Below are 22,172 nucleotides of genomic sequence, written 5' to 3'. Positions count from 1 at the left end.
TTTAGAGAAGGTATGAGCAGTGCATCTCTGTGTCACGTTGGAGGCAGGCAATTGCAGGATAATGTCCAGCCATAACTGCAGGTTAAAATCAAACATTGGAAAATCTTGGATGCAATCTAACAATATTATGAAAGGGAAAGTTACTACTCACCATATAGTGAAGATGCTGAGTTGCAAATAGGCACAACAAAAAGACTTTCACTAATATAGCTTTTGGCCAGTAAGGCCTTCATCAAAATTATGCGACAGATGCACACTCACACAAATGCACCTCACACACACATGACTGCAGTCTCAGGCAACTGAGGCCACACTGCCTCAGACTGCAGTCGTGTGTGTGAGTTGTGTTTGCATGTGCGAGTATGTGTGTGTTGTCTGATTTTGATGAAGGCCCTACTAGCCAAAAGCTATATTTGTGAAAATCTTGCTGTTGTGTCTATCTGCGACTCAGCAGCTCTGCTATATATTGAGTAGCAACTTTCCTTTTCATAATAATGTTACATAACTGTGTGTTCTTTGATTGTACTGCGAGAAGGCTCATCAAACTAGAACACACAAAATATTAGTGCACTTTATTACATAAATAAACAAAATATTTGCTTAACTTTGACCCACTTCTTTGCACAAGATTGTTGTACGATTTACAACTGTCCTTGATCAGCAAAGGATCAGTTGATACACTCATCAAACTATTCTGTTGAGTAACAATGTTCATCCTTTAGTAAAGGTCACATAGTGGCTAAACTCTCACATGCGCAGCACTATACTAACCTCAGGTTGAGAACACTACAATGCTGTGAAGGTGGTGTAGTCTTCTATAGTGCCTCTGATTGGTTGTTGCAGATTGCAGCGAGGCCTTACTAATGTCTTAATTGTATTAATATGTGTTACCAACTTTGGTGTGGCGCCACGGTCTCTGGTTGATACTACAGTATGTAATAGCCAATAAACAATTGTTAATCAGATATTCAGCAGATCTGCAATGTCTGTGTTGAAATATTATCACAACTTTTGTCTCAGTGGAAGAATTTAGGTTCAGGTGACAGAATGATCTGTAGCATAACCCAAAATCTAAGTTAGAAGTTTTGAAGTTTGATTGTGAGCTGATGAAGCAAAGGAATGTGAATACTAAATCTAGGGTGTGGTGACAGTCTGATCTGTAGTGCAGCGTGAGGGTGGAAGGTGGCACTGTGGTTGTAAGTTGGCAAAGTTGATGAATATGATTGTAAAATGTAGGTAACCACTTGCCACCCGTTTTCGACATTCACTTTGAGGTTAGTGTGTGGATGACGTTCCTCTGCAGCGCGTGATGATGCATACTTTATCAATGGTGCTTTTAGGAGCTGCTATTTGGCGTGTTTGTGCTTGGCCACCAAAGGCCCCCAGCCTTTTCCCTTTCATGCTGCACGTCTATCCTCTTGATGTTCTTTATCCCCTCCTTTGAGGAACATGTCTGAGCTGTTTTTGGATATGTATTCTGCATTTTCAGTAGTCAATATCAGAATATTCACCAGATTCTTACTTAAATTGTGTGTGAGTTTCGTATACGAGGTGTAATTTCGAGTTTTAGTTACTGTAATTGTAAATTCAGGCAAATTGTAGCGCAGTCGTTGGGCATTTGTACAGGTTAGTTCATACATTCTTTGCGTGTTTCCCTTGCGTTATCTAGGCACGGACTCGTGTTTCAATAACTGTTGTTCAACATTGATTAGAACGGACAGGGACTGTGATTGCTGTGTTTGGATGAGGGCTGAGTTGGCATCCCTTCGCTCACAGCTGCAGGCGGCGCTGACTTCGGTCGCGCAGCTTGAGGCTGTTGCCAGTGGGCACCACTGTGGGGAGCCGGACTTGGGTATCACGGGGATGTCAACCTCGTCCCGTCTGTCCCCAGATCGGTCTGCTGCTGTGATTGCCCCAGTTGCTGCCCGCAGTGGGGCTGAGCCCTTGCCTGTGGTTGATTGGGAGGTCCTTCCAAGGCGTGGCAGGCAGCGAAAGACATCCCCGGAGGCTGATCAGAAAGACTCCCCGGTGCGTCTGACAAACAGGTTTCAGGTACTGTCTCTGGCTGAGCCAGATGCAGCTGCCTGCCCTGTTTCGGAGGATGATTCTCCGCCTTCAAGGTCCGGGCAATCGCAGAGGGTGGGCTTATTGGTAGTTGGGAGCTCCAATGTTAGGCACGTAATGGGTCCCCTTAGGGATATCGCGGCTGAGAAGGGGAAGAAATCCAGTGTGCACTCAGTGTGCATTCCTGGTGGAGTCATTCCTGATGTGGAGAGGGTCCTTCCAGATGCCATGAGGAGCACAGAGTGCAGCCAGCTGCAGGTGGTGGCACATGTCGGCACTAATGACGTGTGTCACTTTGGATCTGAGGAAATTCTCTCTGGATTCCAGCGGCTATCTGATTTGGTGAAGGCTGCTGGTGTTGCTTACGAGATGAAGGCAGAGCTCAACATCTGCAGTATCATTGACAGAACCGACTGCAGACCTTTGGTGCAGAGCCGGATGGAGAGTCTGAATCAGAGGCTCAGACGGTTTTGCGACCGTGTTGGCTGCAGATTCCTTGACTTGCGCCGTAGGTTGGTGGGGTTTCGGGTTCTGCTGGATAGGTCAGGAGTTCACTACACTCAGCTGGCGGCTACACGGGTAGCGGAGGCTGCGTGGCATGGACTGGGCGGTTTTTTTAGGTTAGAAGGCCTCGGGGAAAGTACGGGGTGGGCTGCAATCTCAAAGGGTGCATGGCAAATACAGGACGTGCTTGGATCAAGGAACAGCCGGAATTGTAGTTGTAAATTGTTGTAGCTGTGCTGGGAAAGTCACTGAGCTTCAAGCGCTAATAGAAAGAACAGAAGCTGAAATCGTTATAGGTACAGAAAGCTGGCTAAAGCCTGAAATAGGTTCTGCAGAAATTTTTAAGAAGTCTCAGATGGTGTTCAGGAAAGATAGATTAGGCAGAATTGGTGGTGGAGTGTTTGTGTGTGTCAGTAGTGGTTTATCTTGTAGTGAAGTCGAAGTAGATACTCCGTGCAAATTGGTATGGGTGGAGGTTATACTTAACAGCCGAACTAAGTTAATAATTGGCTCCTTCTAGTGACCCCCAGACTCCGATGATATAGTTGCTGAACAGTTCAGAGAAAGTTTGAGTCTCGTAACAAATAAATACCCCACTCATACGGTTATAGTTGGTGGGGACTTCAACCTTCCCTCGATATGTTGGCAAAAATACTTGTTCAAAACCGGTGTAAGGCAGAAAACATCTTCGTGATCATAAGGTCGTTGTAGCTAGGCTCAATACTGTTTCTTCCAAATCCACCAGAAACAAATGCAAAATAATTTTATTTAAAAAAAGCGGATAAAGTGTCACTAGAAGCCTTCCTAAGAGACAATCTCCATTCCTTCCGAACTGACTGTGCAAATGTAGACATGTGGCTCAAATTCAAGGTATAGTAGCAACAGCAATTGAGAGATTCATACCTCATAAATTGGTAAGAGATGGAACTGATCCCCCATGGTACACAAAACAGGTCCAAACGCTGTTGCAGAGGCAATGGAAAAACCATGCGAAGTTCAGAAGAACGCAAAATCCCAAAGATTGGCTAAAATTTCCAGACACGCGAAATTTGGCACGGACTTCAATGCGAGATGCCTTTAATAGGTTACACAACGAAACATTGTCTCAAAATTTGGTACAAAATCCGAAGAAATTTTGGTCGTATGTAAAGTACATAAGCGGCAAGACACAGTCAATACCTTTGGTGCGCAATGCCGATGGTACTGTTACCGACGACTGTGCCACTAAAGCGGAGTTATTGAACGCAGTTTTCTGAAATTCCTTCACCAGGGAAGACGAATGGAATATTCCAGAATTTGAAAGACGAACAGCTGCTAGCATGAGTTTCTTAGAAGTAGGTACCTTAGCGGTTGCGAAGCAACTCAAATAGCTTGATACGGGCAAGTCTTCAGGTCCAGATTGTATACCGATTAGGTTCCTTTCAGATTACGCTGATACAATAGCTCCCTACTTAGCAATCATATACAACCGCTCGCTCACTGATAGATCTGTACCTACAGATTGGAAAATTGCGCAGGTCGCACCAGTGTTTAAGAAGGGTAGTAGGAGTAATCCATAGAACTACAGACCTATATCATTGACGTCGGTTTGCAGTAGGGTTTTGGAGCATATACTGTATTCAAACATTATGAATCACCTTGAAGGGAACGATCTATTGATACGCAATCAGCATGGTTTCAGAAAACATCGTTCTTGTGCAACGCAGCTAGCTCTTTATTCGCACGAAGTAATGGCCGCTATCGACAGGGGATCTCAAGTTGATTCCGTATTTCTAGATTTCCGGAAAGCTTTTGACACCGTTCCTCACAAGCGACTTCTAATCCAGCTGCGGGCCTATGGGGTATCGTCTCAGTTGTGCGACTGAATTCGTGATTTCCTGTCGGGAAGGTCGCAGTTCGTAGTAATGGACGGCAAATCATCAAGTAAAATTGAAGTGATATCAGATGTTCCCCAGGGAAGCGTCCTGGGACCTCTGCTGTTCCTGATCTATATAAATGACCTGAGTGATAACCTGAGGAGTTCTCTTAGGTTGTTCGCAGATGATGCTGTAATTTACCGTCTATTAAGGTCATCCGAAGACCAGTATCAGTTTGCAAAGCGATTTAGAAAAGATTGCTGTATGGTGTGGCAGGTGGCAGTTGACGCTAAGTAATGAAAAGTGTGAGGTAATCCACATGAGTTCCAAAAGAAATCCGTTGGAATTCGATTACTCAATAAATAGTACAATTCTCAAGGCTGCCAATTCAACTAAGTACCTGGGTGTTAAAATTACGAACAACTTCAGTTGGAAAGACCACATAGATAATATTGTGGGGAAGGCGAGCTGAAGGTTGCGTTTCATTGGCAGGACACTTAGAAGATGCAACAAGTCCACTAAAGAGACAGCTTACACTACACTCGCTCGTCCTCTGTTAGAATATTGCTGCGCGGTGTGGGATCCTCACCAGGTGGGATTGACAGAGGACATCGAAAGGGTGCAAAAAAGGGCAGCTCGTTTTGTATTATCACATAATAGGGGAGAGAGTGTGGCAGATATGATATGTGACGTTTTTCGTCGCAGCGAGATCTATTTACGAAATTTCAGTCACCAACTTTCTCTTCCGAATGCGAAAATATTTTGTTGACCCCAACCTACATAGGTAGGAATGATCATCAAAATAAAATAAATCAGAGCTCAAACAGAAAGGTTTAGGTGTTTGTTCTTCCCGCGCGCTGTTCGGGAGTGGAATGGTAGAGAGATAGTATGATTGTGGTTTGATGAACCATCTGCCAAGCACTTAAATGTGAATTTCAGAGTAATCATGTAGATGTAGATGTTTTTCATTCCTTTTCCCTTTCTTTGTTCACATTCTCCTATTGTTCCTCCACTTCAGTGTTTGAGGTTCTTCTTCTTCCTCTATGTGCGCTCCTGAAGGCCGGCCCACATGTCTGACACGTAACAGGTGACTGGGTAAAGTGTAATTCCCAGCCCCTGCTCGACAGGTAGGGTTCACACGTACCCCCTGTTAAAGGCCAGGTCCAGGGAGGGCTGCTACCTTCCCAAATTGTCAATCGGTCCCTCTGTCAGGTGTTCAGGTGGTGTGAACGATCACCTAAGGTGGGTGCACCCCACTTCTAAAGGGGCGCCCAGTTGATCAACATGGGGAATTTTCTTGCAATGAGCCAATCATCTTCACAGTCTGCGGCTACGAAACGTAAACAGAATGAGGCTAATAATTCAAAGACCCTTCCAGCTGCACCGTGGTTCCTCATGTGTTTCACATACTGAAGACAATCAATCCTTTGCTTTGCCTTGTGAAATCCTGCTCTCGTTTATGCAATAGCACTTTGCTTTTGGAGACTACTTTTGATTCTCGAGCACAACAATTGCTTGCAGCTTCACTCCTCCATAGATATCCTGTTCGTGTCGAGGCCCAGCGAATGTTGGATTCTCTCCATGGTGTTATTTACACTAGGCTGCTCGATGGTCTGCTACAGTACTGCTGTTGCTACATCTCACTCCACAAAGGACACGGCCAGGAAGACATGCGACCTCAAATTTAGCACCGTGGTTGTGAAATCACACAGCATCATGGAGCATTCCTGTCTCTTCATCCAGCAGTGCAATACGCCACCAAACTTTTGCCTCGTGGAGCGAAGTCACCAGCTACACAACCGGCAGGCCGGAAAGGACAGAAGGAATACTCCTGTGAAGACCTCCTACATCCCTCCAGCCAACCGACTTCTGAGTCCTCCTCTGCCCACCGTTAAGGCTCCTAGAAGTCAAACAAAGACAAACGGTCTTCTCCTTCACCGCATCAGAGATCCTCTCCGACAGTGTCACCACCTGATACCCTCACCTGGCTGACCTCCGTGTTGCTGGACTGTACCACCAACTGCATTTCTAACCAGGACTCTGCAGGCCAATGGGAGAATGCCAATGATTCTGTAGACCTCATGGAGCAGGATCCTCCTGCCTCTGTGCCCTTTAGCAGTGAGTCTTCGAAGGCCAATACTCAGCAGCTGTCGAGGTGACACCCCTTCATTTTTCCCTTGACGTGACTCTCCTTTCGCGGCCTTCAGTCCAACAAAGTGGATTTATTACTGCTCTTAGAATCGCAGTGTCCACTTGTTCTGTGCCTTCAGGAAACAAAATTGCATCTTCATGACTGCTATTAGCTCTTGCATTTCTTTCCGGTCCATTTCAACCTCCCGCCGAAGATGGCATTCCCTCTCATGGGCAAGTCATGCTGCTCATATGGGATGATGTGCTTAGTCAGCCCATCTGCCTGACTACTTTCCTTCAGGCTGTTGCAGTTAACCTTTTCCTTCCTCACTTGACCTTTTGCCTTTATACCGTTTACATCCCTCCATCATACGATGTCACCAGAGCAGACTTCCTCCACCTTATTAGGCAGCTACCTCATCCTTTTCTGCTGCTCTATGACTTTAATGTGCATCATTCCCTTAGAGGTTCTCGCAGAACCTCTCCGAGAGGTGCCCTCTTGGCTGCCCTTCTTAACCAACTTAACCTCTTCTGCTTTAACACTGGAACACTCACATTTTCAGACTCCACACACACCTGTTCCCATTTGGACCCATCCTTTTGCACTGCCCAACTTGCCCATCTATCGAGTGGTCCATTCTCTCTGACACATACTCAAGTGACCATTTCCTGTGTGCTATCAATTTGCTGACTCCTACCCCACCTATGTGCACACGCAAATGCGAGCTTCCTAAGGCTGACTGGAGGCTTTACTGCTCTCTGACAACCTTCCACAGATAATATTTCCCCAATTATGATGACCAGGTAGAATATGGTACAAACGTTATCCTAACCACTGCAGAATGTTCCATTCCTTGCACTTCCTCTTTACTACACCGTGTCCCAGTCCATTGGTTGACTGAGGCTTGCCATGATGCAATTCGCGTGCGGAAACATGCTCTCTGCATTTTTAACTGTCATCCTACGATGGCAAACTGCATTCATTATGAACAGTTGCATGCACAGAATCATCGCATTCTTCGGGATGGCAAAAAAGCTAGCTGGATTTCCTTCACTAGTTCTTTTAACAGTTCCACACTATCTACCATAGTGTGGGCCAACCTCCTACAACTCTCTGGGACCAAGAGCCATTTCACAATTTCTGGCATGACAGTAGCAGACAATGATGTAGTGCACCTATTGCTACACTGTGTGATCAAAAGTATCCAGAAACCTGGTTCAAAATGACTTAAAAGTTTGTGGTGCCCTCCATTGGTAATGCTGGAATTCAGTATGGTGTTGGCCCAACTTAGCCTTGATGACAGCTTCCACTCTCGCAGGCATACATTCAATCAGGCGCTGGAAGGATTATTGGGGAATGGCAACCCATTCTTCATGGAGTGCTGCACTGAGGAGAGGTATTGATGTCGGTCGGTGAGGCCTGGCATGAAGTCGGCGTTCCAAAACACACACCCCAAAGGTGTTCTATTGGATTCAGGCCAGGACTCTGTGTAGGCCAGTCCATTACAGGTATGTTATTGTCGTGTAACCACTACACCCCAGGCCGTGCATTATGAACAGTTGCTCAATCGTGTTGAAAGAAGCAAGAAGGTGCTTAAAACATCAATGTAGGCCTGTGCTGTGATAGTGCCATGCAAAACAACAAGGTGCGCAAGCCCCCTCCATGCAAAACACGACCACACAATAACACCACCGCCTCCGAATTTTATTGTTGGCACTACACACACTGGCAGAGGCGTTCACCGGGCATTTGCCACACCCACACTCTTCCATTGGATCGCCACATTGTGTACTGTGATTTGTCACTCCACACAATGTTTTTCCACTGTTCACTCCTTACACCAAGTGAGGCGTCGTCTGGCATTTACCAACATGACGTGTGGCTTGTGAGCAGCCGATCGACCATGAAATCCAAGTTTTCTCACCTCCCGCCTAACTGTCATAGTACTTGCAGTGGATCCTGATGCAGCTTGGAATTCCTGTGTGATGGTCTGGATAGATGTCTGCCTATTACACATTACGACCCTCTTCAACTGTCAGCAGTATCTGTCAGTCAACAAATGATGTCGACCTGTACACTTTTGTGGTGTACGTGCCCCTTCATGTTTCTACTTCACTATCACATCAGAAACAGTGGACCTAGGGATATTTAGGAGTGTGGAAATCTCACGTACAGATGTATGATACAAGTGACACCCAATCCGTGAGTTCCACGGACCGCCCCATTCTGGTCTCTCGCGATATCTAATGACTACTGAGGTCGCTGATGCGGAATACCTGTCAGTAGATGGCAGCACACTGCACCTAATATGAAAAACATATGTATGGTTTTGGGGCTGTCTGGATACTTTTGATCACACGGTGTATCTCCAACACCTTGAGCCGCCGTTTTGCAGAGATTTAAAGCTCCTTCCACATCACCCTGCCTGCCTCCACCAGAAACGAGCATAGGAGATTCAGGTGATACCCTTCTCTTCTCAGAATCATGAGAACTACAATGCCACCTTTACTATGAGAGAGTTACATCATACTCTCACTTCATCATGATCCGTTGCCCCAGAGCCAGACAATGGTCACATTCAGATGCTGCAGCACTTTTCTGTTGTGGGCAAGGACTTTCTGCTTCATACAGACAACCACTTATGGCCAGAAGACCTATTTCCCAGATACTAGCATGAAGCCGCTGTAATACCCATACCTAAGCCCAGTAAGGGCAAACACCTTCCTTCCAGCTACCACCTCACTTCTCTCACCAGCTGTGTCTGGAAGATGATGGAATGTATGATTCGTGCCTGGCTGGTATGGTGGCCCGAGTCTCGCAATTTACTAACCACTACACAACGAGGATTTCGAGCATGCCGTTCTGCAGTTGACCATTTCATTACTTTCTCCACACATTTCGTGAATGGTTTTCTGTGAAAAGCCCAGACTGTGGCCGTGTTTTTCAATTTGGGGAATGCCTACAGCACCTGCTGGAGGTCTGGTATCCTCTGTAATCTCTACACGTGGGGCTTCCGTGGCCGCTTGCCCCGTTTCCTTTGAGGAATTTTTAAAAGACTGAGTTTTCGTGGTATGTTTGGGTTCTGTCTTGTTGGACACCTTTATCCAGGAAAACGATGTGCCTCAGGGTTCTGTCCTGAGTGTTGGCCTCTTTGCTATTACCATTAACCCTATAATGGCCTGGCTCCTGCCAAGCTTCTCCAGATCCCTTTTTATTGATGATTTTCCCATCTATTGTAGTTCTCCACGGACATGTCTCATTGAGCAGTGTCTTTAGCGATGTCTCGATCGCCTCCACTCATAGAGCGTGAACTGTGGCTTTCACTTTTCCACTGACAAAACCATTTGTATGAATTTGTGGCAGCACAATTTGTTTCTTCCACCATCTTTACATCTTGGGCCTGTTGCCCTTCTGTTTGTTGAAATTACGAAATTCCTGGGCCTCGTGCTTGATAGGAAGCCTTCTTTGTCCTTCCGTGTGTCTTACCTGGCAGCCTGCTGCACACAGTCCCGCAATGTGCTTCTTGGGCAGCAGATCAAACTACTATCCTCCATTTGTATTGGTCCCTTGTCCGTTTGAAACTAGACTATGGGTGTTTCGTTTATGCATATGCACGTTCGTCCCTCTTACGCTATCTCCATATTACCCACCATCGTGGTATCTGTTTGGCCACTGGTGCCGTTTACACTAGTCTGGTTGAGGATCTGTACCCAGAATCTGCCGAACTACTGCTGTCCTACTGCTGTGACTTTCTCCTCTGCAAGTATGCGTGCCGTTTGTCTGCCATACGTGGCTACCCATCCTACACCTCATTCTTCAATGACTCTTTTGTTCGCCAGTATGGGGAGCGTCCCTCTTCTGTGTTAACTCCTAGAGTTCGCTTTCAGCTCTTGCTCCGGCAACTTAATTTCACGCTGCCTGCAGCTTTCCCAGGGTGTAAACCATTCACTACCTCAGCTTTGTGCAGCGGCCCGTGTTCACCGTGGCCTTCATTCGGTTCCTAAGGTCACTATTCCGGGCATGCTCTATCATCTTCAGTTTCGTGACCTTTGCATGGAACATTGCAATAGTACGTTTGTGTACACTGATGGCTCTCGGGCTGTGTGTGGTGTCGGGTATGCCTTTGTCATTGGCACCGACATTTTTCGATATCAACTTCTGGAACACTGCTCAGTATTTACAGCAGAGCTCTTCACCCTGTATCAGGCCATGCAGTACATCTGCTTTTCAATTGCATCTTCAGCTCAGACTCCCACAGTGCCCTTCTGAGCCTCTATGTGCTGTACATTGTCCATCCCTTAGTGCAACAGGTGCAGGAAAGCTGTCGCTTGCTCACTCTTGATGAGCCACTGTGATGTTCATGTGGGTTCCTGGTCACAACGGTCTGACAGAAAATGAGGCCGCAGATCCTTCTGCTAAGGCTGCAGTCCTTGTACCTCAGCCCGCTGGTTCTTACATTCTCTCCGATCATCTCTGTGTCACAGTCTGTCGGCAGGTGGTGTCACTTTGGCATCTTTGGCATTACCAATAGTCCTCCCTTCATGGTAACAAGCTCTGGGTTATTAAGCCTCTCCCAGGCTGGAGACCACCTCTCGGCCCTCTCACTGTGAGGAGAACATTTTAATTAGGTTGCATATTGGGCACTGTCTTTTTAGCCATTGCCATTTGTTACGTGGTGCTCCCCCATCACGTTGTGCACATTGCACTCAACTTTTGACGGTCCATCACTTCTTGATGTAATCCCCTTTCTTTAACCCTTGACGTTCTCGTTTGTGTTTGCCATCTGAGTTCCTCAGCCATCGACCGCGTTATACTTTTTATCCATTGTAGCAATATGGCAATGGCCATTTTATTTTTTAGTTCATGACCTCTGTTTCTTTATGGCATATTTTATATACCTTTCTCCATGTCCCTGTTTTTAGCTGTCTTCTCTTCCGTCTATTGGGACTGATGTCTAGCCATTTTTAACATCTCATTCTCTTTGTGTTCTTTAGTTTTGACGTAGGCATGTATGACCCTAATTGGTTTTGCTTCCTAAAACAAAACAAAAGAAAACAACATTTAGGAGACACCTACAATCGTTAAATATGTGGCACTTGTCTAGGATGCCCCAGCCTAACGTCTCACAAAACCTATGAAGTGTTTGTTTAAAGAGATCCACAAACTTGGAACCATGGGTCCAGGATCATTTTTCTGACTGACATAGGCACTGAAGTTTCATGCAAGATTGTTTGGGCAGGGCTTAATATTGAGTGTGGTTATAAACTTATAATGTGCAATTATTGGGAAATTTAGCAGCAGCTTCTCAACAATACCTGAAAACTAGTCACTTAGAAAATTTACTAGTACTTGTGCAATTTCTATAACGCACTCCCGTCTTTGAAGTATACGTTATAGTACTTGTATGCATCTTTTTGCGGGTTCTTGCTTTATGACGTGTTATTGCTTTACTTTTTCAGAATCAATTTTGACCTTGCCTTGGAGTGTGCAACGATTTGAAATTTCCTGACACATCAAAACTGCACTCAGGGCTGGGACAATCGAACACTTGCCTGTGAAAGGCAATGTTCCCATGTTCAAGACCCAGTCGAATGCACAATTTTAATAGGGCAGGAAGTTATTTTACTGTAATTTTTCGCATTCCCTGCCAATTTTTCATTAAATGATTTTTTTGTAGCAAGCAATACCATTGGATTATGTCTTTTTGTAACTGTTATATTAATTTAGGAACTCTGTATTTGTACAGTGTTTTTGTAAGCAACAGAGGTATTTAATTGTCTCGTAGGATTTTCCCATACTTACAGTTACCCATTTATGTTTATTATCTGGTGCTGGTGCTGAAGCTGCCAGTTTTGGAAATATCTCCTCAGAAATTAGTTCGATAATGAGCAGGATTTAGAGAATTTTGCATCTACACACTTTTCTGCACAGTTTTCTTTATATGGTTCATCCCAAATATGTTGTGCTAATATCTGTGAAAAAGTATATAGTTTCAGAGTCAGAAAACTTCTCTGTTTCAGATTTATTGTCTAGCAGTAATGATCTGAGAAGCCAAAATCTTATTTAATACCCACAGCTATTTTCATTACCGATTTTTGTAAGTACTTGGTCTAAGGCTGAAAATTGATTTTTGGTTATTTCCATAATAGTTGTACCATGTGTGCCATGCCTCAATTATTCAAATTGTTCACGAAGCTGTTAACAATTTAAGCCTTAATGCTTGTATTTATATTGGTATCTCAAATTAAAATTTTGTTAGGTTTGTGAACTGAGACTGTGCCCAGAACTTCAGTTAATTTAGTAAGACGGTTGTGCGCATTGCAACTAAATTAGTATTACGCACTCGAAAGTTCAGTGGCTGACATTTCAAAAAGTTTATTTACATTGCTTGTAATCACATCTTGCCCACTGCTTATATATGTGCATTACCCCTGCTCTTACGACAGTTTTACAGTTGCAGCCCACCCTGTCGTATGTCAATATCATTACCATTAGGTGCAGTATTTCAGTGCCTCTACACCATTGTTGCATAATGCATATCACTGAGCAGTTAAAGAGACTGTAATTCAATTACTGTGGCTTGTGTCCTTGCATTTTATATTTTTCCTTGTTACTGGTGATCATTTCCTCCATATTGTTACATTCTGTCTTCTGTGTATACGTATCTCTGTGCTGGCCAAACACTTTTTAGGCTGGGAAAACTGCTATCACAATCTTTGTTAAAAAGGCCTTATTCTTTTATAATGTACAAATCTTTTTTTTGGCAAAGGTAAAGCAGCTTCTCAACACTGTTTATTGTTCATATCAAGTATTTGATAAGAATCTGGAAGGACTAGTGCAGATTGAGGCCAGGAGGCTTGCAAGGTCAGAGGTGGTGATTCCATCTGCATAAACTGGAGAACCTAATACTGGAAGTGAGGGTACTTCCAGGTGGCGCGGGTTGTGATGTAGTCCTCGAAGTTAAGTATCTTGCGTCAAAAGATGTATTTGCCATTGTATCTCCAACACAGCTCTTTTCCACTGTTTAGCAGAGGCCATTAGTTCAGGTGCATAGTTAATGTACGATTTGGATGTTTTTCTAGATGGCCCTGCCTCTGGTAGGATAGGATACAACTGTAACAGCACGCAAATAGGATATGTCAGGTTGGTCTGTAGTACGTGTGTCTCACCTGGGTGTTCCACAGGATTACAGCCTTGTAGCGAGAGGTTAGGAGCTGAAGAGGGTAGTGCATGGAATAGTGTACTCTAGAGCAGTGGTTCTGAACCTGGTGGCAGTTACCCCTTGAAGGGTGAAATGAAATAGTTCAATTGTGTATCGAAAATAAATAAATAAATAAATAAATAAACATGGTTCAATTGTATATCAGTCACGAAATTTATTATTTTTGAAAGATTGTTACTATTATCACTGTTTCATAATACTGTAATGCTGGCTACAAAAATTACCAGTAATTACATTTTTTTTAATGCAGTAGCATTAATGCATGATGACCAGTGTGATGGAGGTAATAGCTTGTGAAACAAATGTGTGAACAACATCTTCCTCGTTCCTCACATAATCTGCCCAGCACATGTATACTTGGTACACTACTCCACACACACATACTTCAGCAAAAGTGAGACACATATGTTTAAATGTCTTGTGAAAATACCATCTCAGAACTAAAGGTAGTTTGCAACAGGTAAATAAATTGACAGCACAACACAACAGTAACTATATAATGGCTATTACATTGTTGAGCATGCAGTAAAGGAAACAAAAGAAAAATTCGGAGTAGGTATTAAAATCCATGGAGAAGAAATAAAAACTTTGAGGTTCGCTGATGACATTGTAATTCTATCAGAGACAGCAAAGGACTTGGAAGAGCAGTTGAATGGAATGGACAGTGTCTTGAAGGGAGGATATAAGATGAATATTAACAAAAGCAAAACGAGGATAATGGAATGTGGTTGAATTAGGTCAGGTGATGCTGAGGGAATTAGATTAGGAAATGAGACACTTAAAGTAGTAAAGGAGTTTTGCTATTTCGGGAGCAAAATAACTTATGATGATCGAAGTAGAGAAGATATAAAATGTAGACTGGCAATGGGAAGGAAAGTGTTTCTGAAGGAGAGAAATGTGTTAACATCGAGTATAGATTTAAGTGTCAGGAAGTCGTTTCTGAAAGTATTTGTATGGAGTGTAGCCATGTATGGAAGTGAAACGTGGACGATAAATAGTTTGGACAAGACGAGAATAGAAACTTTCGAAATGTGGTGCTACAGAAGAATGCTGAAGATTAGATGGGTAGATCACATAACTAATGAGGAGGTATTGAATAGAATTGGGGAGAAGAGGAGCTTGTGGCACAACTTGACTAGAAGAAGGGATCGGTTGGTAGGACATGTTCTGAGGCATCAGGGGATTACCAATTTAGTATTGGATGGCAGCGTGGAGGGTAAAAATCGTAGAGGGAGATCAAGAGATGAATACACTAAGCAGATTCAGAAGGATGTAGGCTGCAGTAGGTACTGGGAGATGGAAGAAGCTTGCACAGGATAGGGTAGCATGGAGAGCTGCATCAAACCAGTCTCAGGACTGAAGACCACAACAACAACATTGTTGAAAGGCATATACAATATCGTTGTTAGTTGTTAATAGTGGCAGTGGTAAGATGCAAAGCATTAGCAGCCTGAAGTCTTCCCCCTTTCTGACACTTCAGAAGTAAAGAGCCCATCAATCAAGTAATTTGCAAACCTAAGTATAGTGCACAAATTTTAACTTTGTCAATTTTAAATGGGGATGGAGGTGAAGCAAATGTCACTAATGAGAGGGATGGTGCTAGAAAAGTGTGTTATATGACTAGTGTCTTCCCTCAGTGGGGATGGTTAGCTATCTTTACTGAGAAGGGGTTGTTGGTAGAAATGCACTGAAAATTGCTTCTTCCTTCTACAAAAAAATGTTTGTTAGAAATAATAATACTGATTATCTCCCTGACTCAATAGTTCGTGGTTTTGTAAAACATCTGCAAAAATTAAATATTTTATTTTTCATAATTTTTGTAAATACAAGTGTCCAAAGAGTATTCTTTTTCATTCTACAGTTTAGTTGAGTGCTAATGTTGTTGTTGTTGTTGTTGTTGTTGTTGTTGTTGTTGTTGTTGATGATGATGATGATGGTGATGATGATTGGGGGGGGGGGGCGTTCACCTTCTTTGTTTCTTCATTTGTTCGTCCTCGGTGTCAACGTACTGGCTAAAAAAATAGGGTCTGGGAGTGAAGTACTGTCTACTTTAAATGATGTAGCTGACAGGTGCACATTTGCATTTCACAGTTATTTACTTTCATTTTCCACAATCCCCCCAATAATACACAGTTTTATGGCCTGTGCACAATTGTTTAACTTTCGATAAGCCTCATTAATAGTTTGCAGGCAAACATCCACGTACTGCTACAGTACTTTCCTGTTGAACATCGCCGGCCGGAGTGGCCGAGCGCTTCTAGGCACTACAGTCTGGAACCGCATGACCCCTACGGTCGCAGGTTCGAATCCTGCCACGGGCATGGATGTGTGGGATGTCCTTAGGTTAGTTAGGTTTAAGTAGTTCTAAGTTCTAGGGGACTGATGACCTCAGAAGTTAAGTCCCATAGTGCTCAGAGCCATTGTTTTGTTGAACATTTACAAGCAGTAAAAACCTAACTACAAAGTTCACAGTTCTTGAAGAATAGAAGGCTACGTATGGAGCAGAAACTGTCATTGTTTTAACACATGGCATATTGGTTTAACACTGATTTCACTGTTAAGTTGATGCATTGTTGTTGTTCTAACCAGCACAGGTTTCTCGTCTGAAACTGGGCCGTGTACCGACTGTCTCAGGACCAAAAATCGGGCCCTTATATATCCTAACAATAATAGACGCTGAAACTACACATTGTTCAAAGTTTAAATTACAGAAAGTACAATTAAAACTTAACTCATTAAATTAACTGAGTACACCGAAAAATTGGTTCTTTTTGACAGTTTCTTCTGCTACAAGGGTTAAGCCGAATTATTTGTTTAAATCATGAAATTATCATATATTATTACACAAAAACACTTTTGACAAAACTGTTATTTACTTTTCCATTAATTAAGTGCTGGATTTGCTAACATGTTTTTGAATAGAGCCAAATAGGTACTTTAAGATTACCAGCATTTCATGTTCCAAATGTTTACAGTTATAGAATTTATATTTGTTTATAAATCAACAACAGAATTTAAGTTAAGAAACAATTACTGATTTCACCTTATAACAGAAGGTACTAACTAGAAATTGTCAAAATAAATTAGAAAATAAATTACATACATAAAACTAAGCACAAAATTAGATCTGGTGTTATTTTCTTTAAAACTGAGGCCCAACCTTATCTTTTTATGAAAATGCAGATTATACTCGCGTATGTTAATATTATTAGTCAAAAATGGAAAAACTAATTTTAAAGAAGCAGATAGCAAAACAAGAAGGGAAGTAAAAATCCCAGCTTGCTTTGCCACAAGGGGTACTAGCTAATATATGATCACACTCAGAGGTAATGGTCTCAGAAAGATTTAAAACCACTGCTCTAGAGGTGGCCTTTACATAGCACTGGATGTCAAATGACGTGGTGGTGGTGGTGGTGGTGGTGGTGAATGGAAACTGTGATCAGATCTATTCTTTTTAATCCCGTAAAGATACAGAAATAAGCGCACTATACTGTCCCACATAATTTAAATATATAAGCTTTCTCAATTTGTCTCAAAAGTATGATTCATTATTATCTGGTGAAAAAATAGCATTGAATGTTTAAAGATATTACAATACTGGAAGCATAAGACATAAATAGCACAAAAAAGAGGCAAGTCTTTTTGTTTCCTTGTGAGGATTTGAGGCAGGTGGACAGAGATTTATTTAAATATAATTTTATTGTGTTCTTCAAATGCTGTACTGTTTTGTGTGCAATTGTCAATAGTAGATATAATTTTTGTTTTAGCAAAGGAAATTAATCAAGAAAGTGTTTTGGCTTTAAAGCAACTATTGCTAATAACGGAAAGTTCATGTATATGATCTTTATTCTATATTCATATAGTAATTCTGTTTAAGGTTCGTCAGCAGTCAAAAGATATTGCTGATCACATCCGAAAAAGAGTTCAACGGAAAAAAGATAATGTTTTAAAAGCAGCTGAGATGAAAGAGAATTTTGAGTTACAAAATTGTCAGGAGAGAAAACTGAAGTCATTGCAACAGAAGTACCATGAATGCTTACATGAAGTTGGACTCGCTCATACACATGCAGCACTTCAGGTATGAGTTCCTTGTTTTTGTATCTCATTTAGTGTGTTGGTAATAAGTGATGTCTGAAAGCTACTTTTAATACTTAATGTTTTCGCATATTTAAGCTGAATGCTCTGTTAAAAACTGAAAATAAATTTGGTATAAATACTACAGAATAATTTAAGTGTTTAAGCTACTACTAATGCATTGTTGTTATTCAGTAGATTTGTACCAAGAATTAACCTGGATTGAAGGTTTCCATTGCTTTTCAGGATGGATGCTTTTAAAGATTACTGATTGCAATAGTTGCCTGGCACAGTTTCCATAAATTATGAGGTCCAACTTCTGTTAAAATATTGGAGAACATAAGCTTCTTGCAATCCTCATTAGTCAGTTTACACTCACATCACAAATGTTTGAGAACACCAGAACTCTGTATTAAATTAATAAATCCATGTTGCTGTGGTTTATATGAAAACTATAACCGCAACAGTATATAATACTGTTAAAAAGATAGATTGCTGATCACCATATAGTAGAGAATGTTGAGTCGCAGACAGGCACAATAAAAAGACTTCCAAAGAAGTTAGTTTTCAATCAAAAGGCCTTTTTCTGAATTAGACAAAACACATGTGCACACACATATATAATCACGCAAACACAGCTCACACACCTATGACCACTGCCTTAGGCTGCCAATGCCAGACTGCGAGTAACTGTGCATGATTGGAGAAGTAATCTGGGTAGTGGGGGTAAGGAGGAGGCAGGAAAGGGGAGGGGGAGGGATCGCTTGGTGGGGGTGGGGATGGTAAAGTACTGCTTGTGGGAGCATACAGGGTCAAGGTGGACAGAGCAGGGCAGATACCAGCAGTTTGGAAGTTAGACAGATGGTTTGGGGGGGGGGGGGGGGGGGGGGGGGCAGAAAAGTAAAAAAATTGTGGGTCTTGGTGGAATAGAGGGATGTGTAGTGCAGGAGTGGAACAGGTGGGTGAAGAACAGTGACTAACGGAGGCTGAGGCAGGGAGCATTCCCACCTGTGCAATTCATAACAGCTGGTACTAGTAGGAAGGATCCAGATGACATAGGCTTTTAAGCAGTCATTGAGATGAAGAACAGTATGTTGGGCAGCATTCTCAGAAACCAACCTGCCACCGGCAATACCTCCACTGTGACAGCTGCCACCCGTTCTATACCAGGAAGACCCTTCCATACAGCGTAGCCACTCGTGGCTGTCACATCTGTAGTGATGGACAGTCCCTCTCAGAATTGATCAAGGGCCTCACTGTAGCCTTCAAAGATTGTAACTACCCCCCCCCCCCCCCCCCCCCCAAACCTTGTACAGCAACAGAGCTCCCATGTCTTTCCTCTCCAGTCACCCACAACCTCCCGAAGTCCCACCGTTCGCAAGAGAGGAGCATTCCCCTTATGACTAAGTACCACCCAGGACTGGAGCAATTGATTATTCTCTGCCAGAGTTTCAGGAATGTGTTCTATCCACTATCCTTCCCACCCCTCCCACAGTGGTAATCCACCACTCACTGAACCTAAACAATATCCTCATCCTGCCCTACACAATTGCTGCTCAAAATCTCTTGCCTCATGGCTCGTACCCATTTAACAGACCTAGATGCAAGACCCGTGCTACACACCCTTCCACGTCACCTACTCCAGTCCGGTCACAAGCATCATCTATCCGATAAAGGCCTATGAAAACAGTCATGCAATTTCAAGCTAAGCTCCGAGTGCTATGTTGTGTTCTACAAGGGCATGACAACCAACAAGCTGTCTGCATGAATGGCCACTGACAAAGTGTGCCCAAGCAGCAGCTGGACCACCCCGTTTCTGAACATGCTGCCCAACACAGCACTGTTCATTTCAGTGACTGCTTCACAGCCTGTGTCATCTGGATCCTTCCTACAAACACCAGCTTTCTTGATTTGCGCAGGTGGGAACTCTCCCTGCAATATATCCCATGTTCCCATAACTCTCCTGGCTTTGACCTTTGTTAGTCGCTGTCTGTAACAACCTAGTAATATATGACACCAATTCAAGAAACACAAATGGATTTATTTATAAGTCTCTGAACAATAATGGCACTAACCCCTTTTGTGAATCCACATGTAACAAGACAGAACAACTGATGTGAGCAGCACAGCTGGATCTACAGAGAGAGGGTCAGCCAGCAATGCACCATGCAGATGTATATATACATGAGTCACCAGCATTTGGCAAGGCGAAGACTCACACAGGCAGCCCGCACTGATACAGTTGGTGACCTGTTCGAGCACACACCCGAATGAGGCGACACCACATTCGGGACATTCAGACTCACGTGCACTAGTAGCAGGATACAGTACTGTCACGACCTATCCCCCTTCCTGTTCCCACTCCAGAGCTATATAGCCCTTTATTCCACAAACACACTCACAGTTTGTTTGTTTTTTTTACTTCTCTCCTTTTCCAACCCCCTTTCCCCCACATCCCCCTTTCCCCCCCACCCACTTCCCACCCTCCATCTAACCTCCCACTTCCACCTAGTTGCCCTACTGCCTTCCCACCATGCTCCTGTCTGCACCCACAAGCAGCAATTTACCATTCCAACCCTTACCTTGCTATCGCTGCCCCTCCCTGCCCAGCCTCCTGAGCCCAACCTCCCCAATTGCTTCTCCCATTATATGCAGTTGCTCACAGTCTGGTCTCAGCAACCAGAGACAGCAGTCGTGTGTGTGTGTGTGTGTGTGTGTGTGTGTGTGTGTGTGTGTGTGTGTGTGTGTGTGTGTGTGTGTTTAATTGAGGAGGAGGTGGAGGTGTTATGGCCAAAAGTTTGCTTGTTCCCCGTTATATGGTATCCTTTCATGATATTGTCATTAGTCCATCCTGGATTTTCCATTGTGACGCTATATGTATACTTATCAAAATATTATAGTTCAGTTGTGCACTTAGTTATTATGGCTAATGAATAATTATATACCAGTTAAAGTCACTATATTTGATATTTATTTGTGTGTGTCTTGTGGACACAGTGTTATGTTAAAAGAAGTTAGTATTGGATGAAATCTCATAGTTCAGTTTCTGACTTGGCCTGCACTATTAATTGCAATTAGGTACATTACAGTTACGTGCACATAACATTTGTCTGAAGTGTGATGAAGTTCATTTGGTATGCATACCATTTAGGTTATGTATCAAAATACAATCATTTATGTTCAAAATTTAGTTGTCTGACACACAGAGCATGTAACAAACATGTCACAGTTTAACACTTTCACATTTAGATGTTTACATTATTCTACCTTCTTCATCTCATAAATTTGTTTCCTCAAGTGTCTTTTATTGAGTGTCAAGTTGTGGAATGTTTCATTGAGTATGCATTTGTAAAGTAATTTAAAGTACAGCTGTGGGCTTAAGGCTACAAAAACAATCAAGATGTTACTAATCTCCCATGTAAAATTAAATATTCCTCTATTCTCCCTCATTAAATGAAGTAAGCTCTGTTCTGATCTTACTGCGTAGATGCGAATGCTGCACAACCCTGTATGTTGGTGTGACTGCGAATCAGCTGTCCACCACGGTGAATGGCCTCTCCTAAACTCCCGTCAAGAACAAAGTTGACCACCCGTGCAACATGCACAATTTCAGTGGCTGCTTCACAACCCAAGCCATCTATGTCTTTCACTCTGCCACCAGCTTGTCTGAACTACACAGATAGGAGTTATCCTTAGAACACACCCTCCGCTCCTATAATTGTCCTTGCCTCAATTGTGGGTAACTCATTGTCTCCACACCCTCCAGCCAACAGTTTCCCCTTCCTCCATTCTGTCACCCGCTCCCATTTCACATCCACATGTCGCCTTCAGCGTGTGCTACTTCCCATGGGCCAATACAATCATGCAAGCCCCTATACCTGCTACCTCTCCCTCCTGCATTCCTAGCCAGCAAACTATCTACTTCCCTACTAGCTGCTAACCACCCAGACACCCACCCACCCCTGGACCATCTCCCTGCCTTCTGCCTCCCTCTCCCTCTGCCTACCCCATCTGGCTCTGCCACCACCACAACCAGTCCCCTTGCCACAAAACAGCATTGGCTCTGTTAGTTTAGCTGTCACCATGTAGAGGAGTAGGCAAAGAGTAACTTCAAAAGCTAGCAAGTTTTCTTTCTTTAGACATCTCAGGCCTTCTGGTTTTTGGTGAGTGGTCTCCTCTAATACAAAAGTGTTTACATATTGATTTATGGGGCTTGACTTCATGGAATGGCATACGTGACTACCTAGAGATAGTCTTTCTCTGGTTTTAAAATGGACCTCATAACCACTTTCCATCAAGAGTTGTTAGAGCAGGTTTCTGT

General features: G+C 43.2%; 1 protein-coding gene across 2 annotated transcripts in view; it reads left to right on the top strand.

Annotated features, from left to right (window-relative positions):
* The window catches only part of LOC124802856, a 223,877-nt gene that overhangs the window by 71,692 nt on the left and 130,013 nt on the right, over positions 1–22,172 (top strand). The window contains exon 2 of one of the 2 annotated variants that reach the window (XM_047263888.1): positions 17,655–17,855. In XM_047263888.1, coding sequence (XP_047119844.1) covers positions 17,655–17,855 — 201 coding nt within the window. Of the gene's footprint in view, positions 1–17,654; positions 17,856–22,172 lie in introns of those variants that run through there. The other variant, XM_047263889.1, reaches the window with a different exon arrangement.

Source organism: Schistocerca piceifrons, chromosome 6, assembly GCF_021461385.2.
Source record: "Schistocerca piceifrons isolate TAMUIC-IGC-003096 chromosome 6, iqSchPice1.1, whole genome shotgun sequence".
Lineage (NCBI taxonomy): Eukaryota > Metazoa > Arthropoda > Insecta > Orthoptera > Acrididae > Schistocerca > Schistocerca piceifrons.
This window is presented reverse-complemented; position numbering and strand designations above follow the sequence as displayed.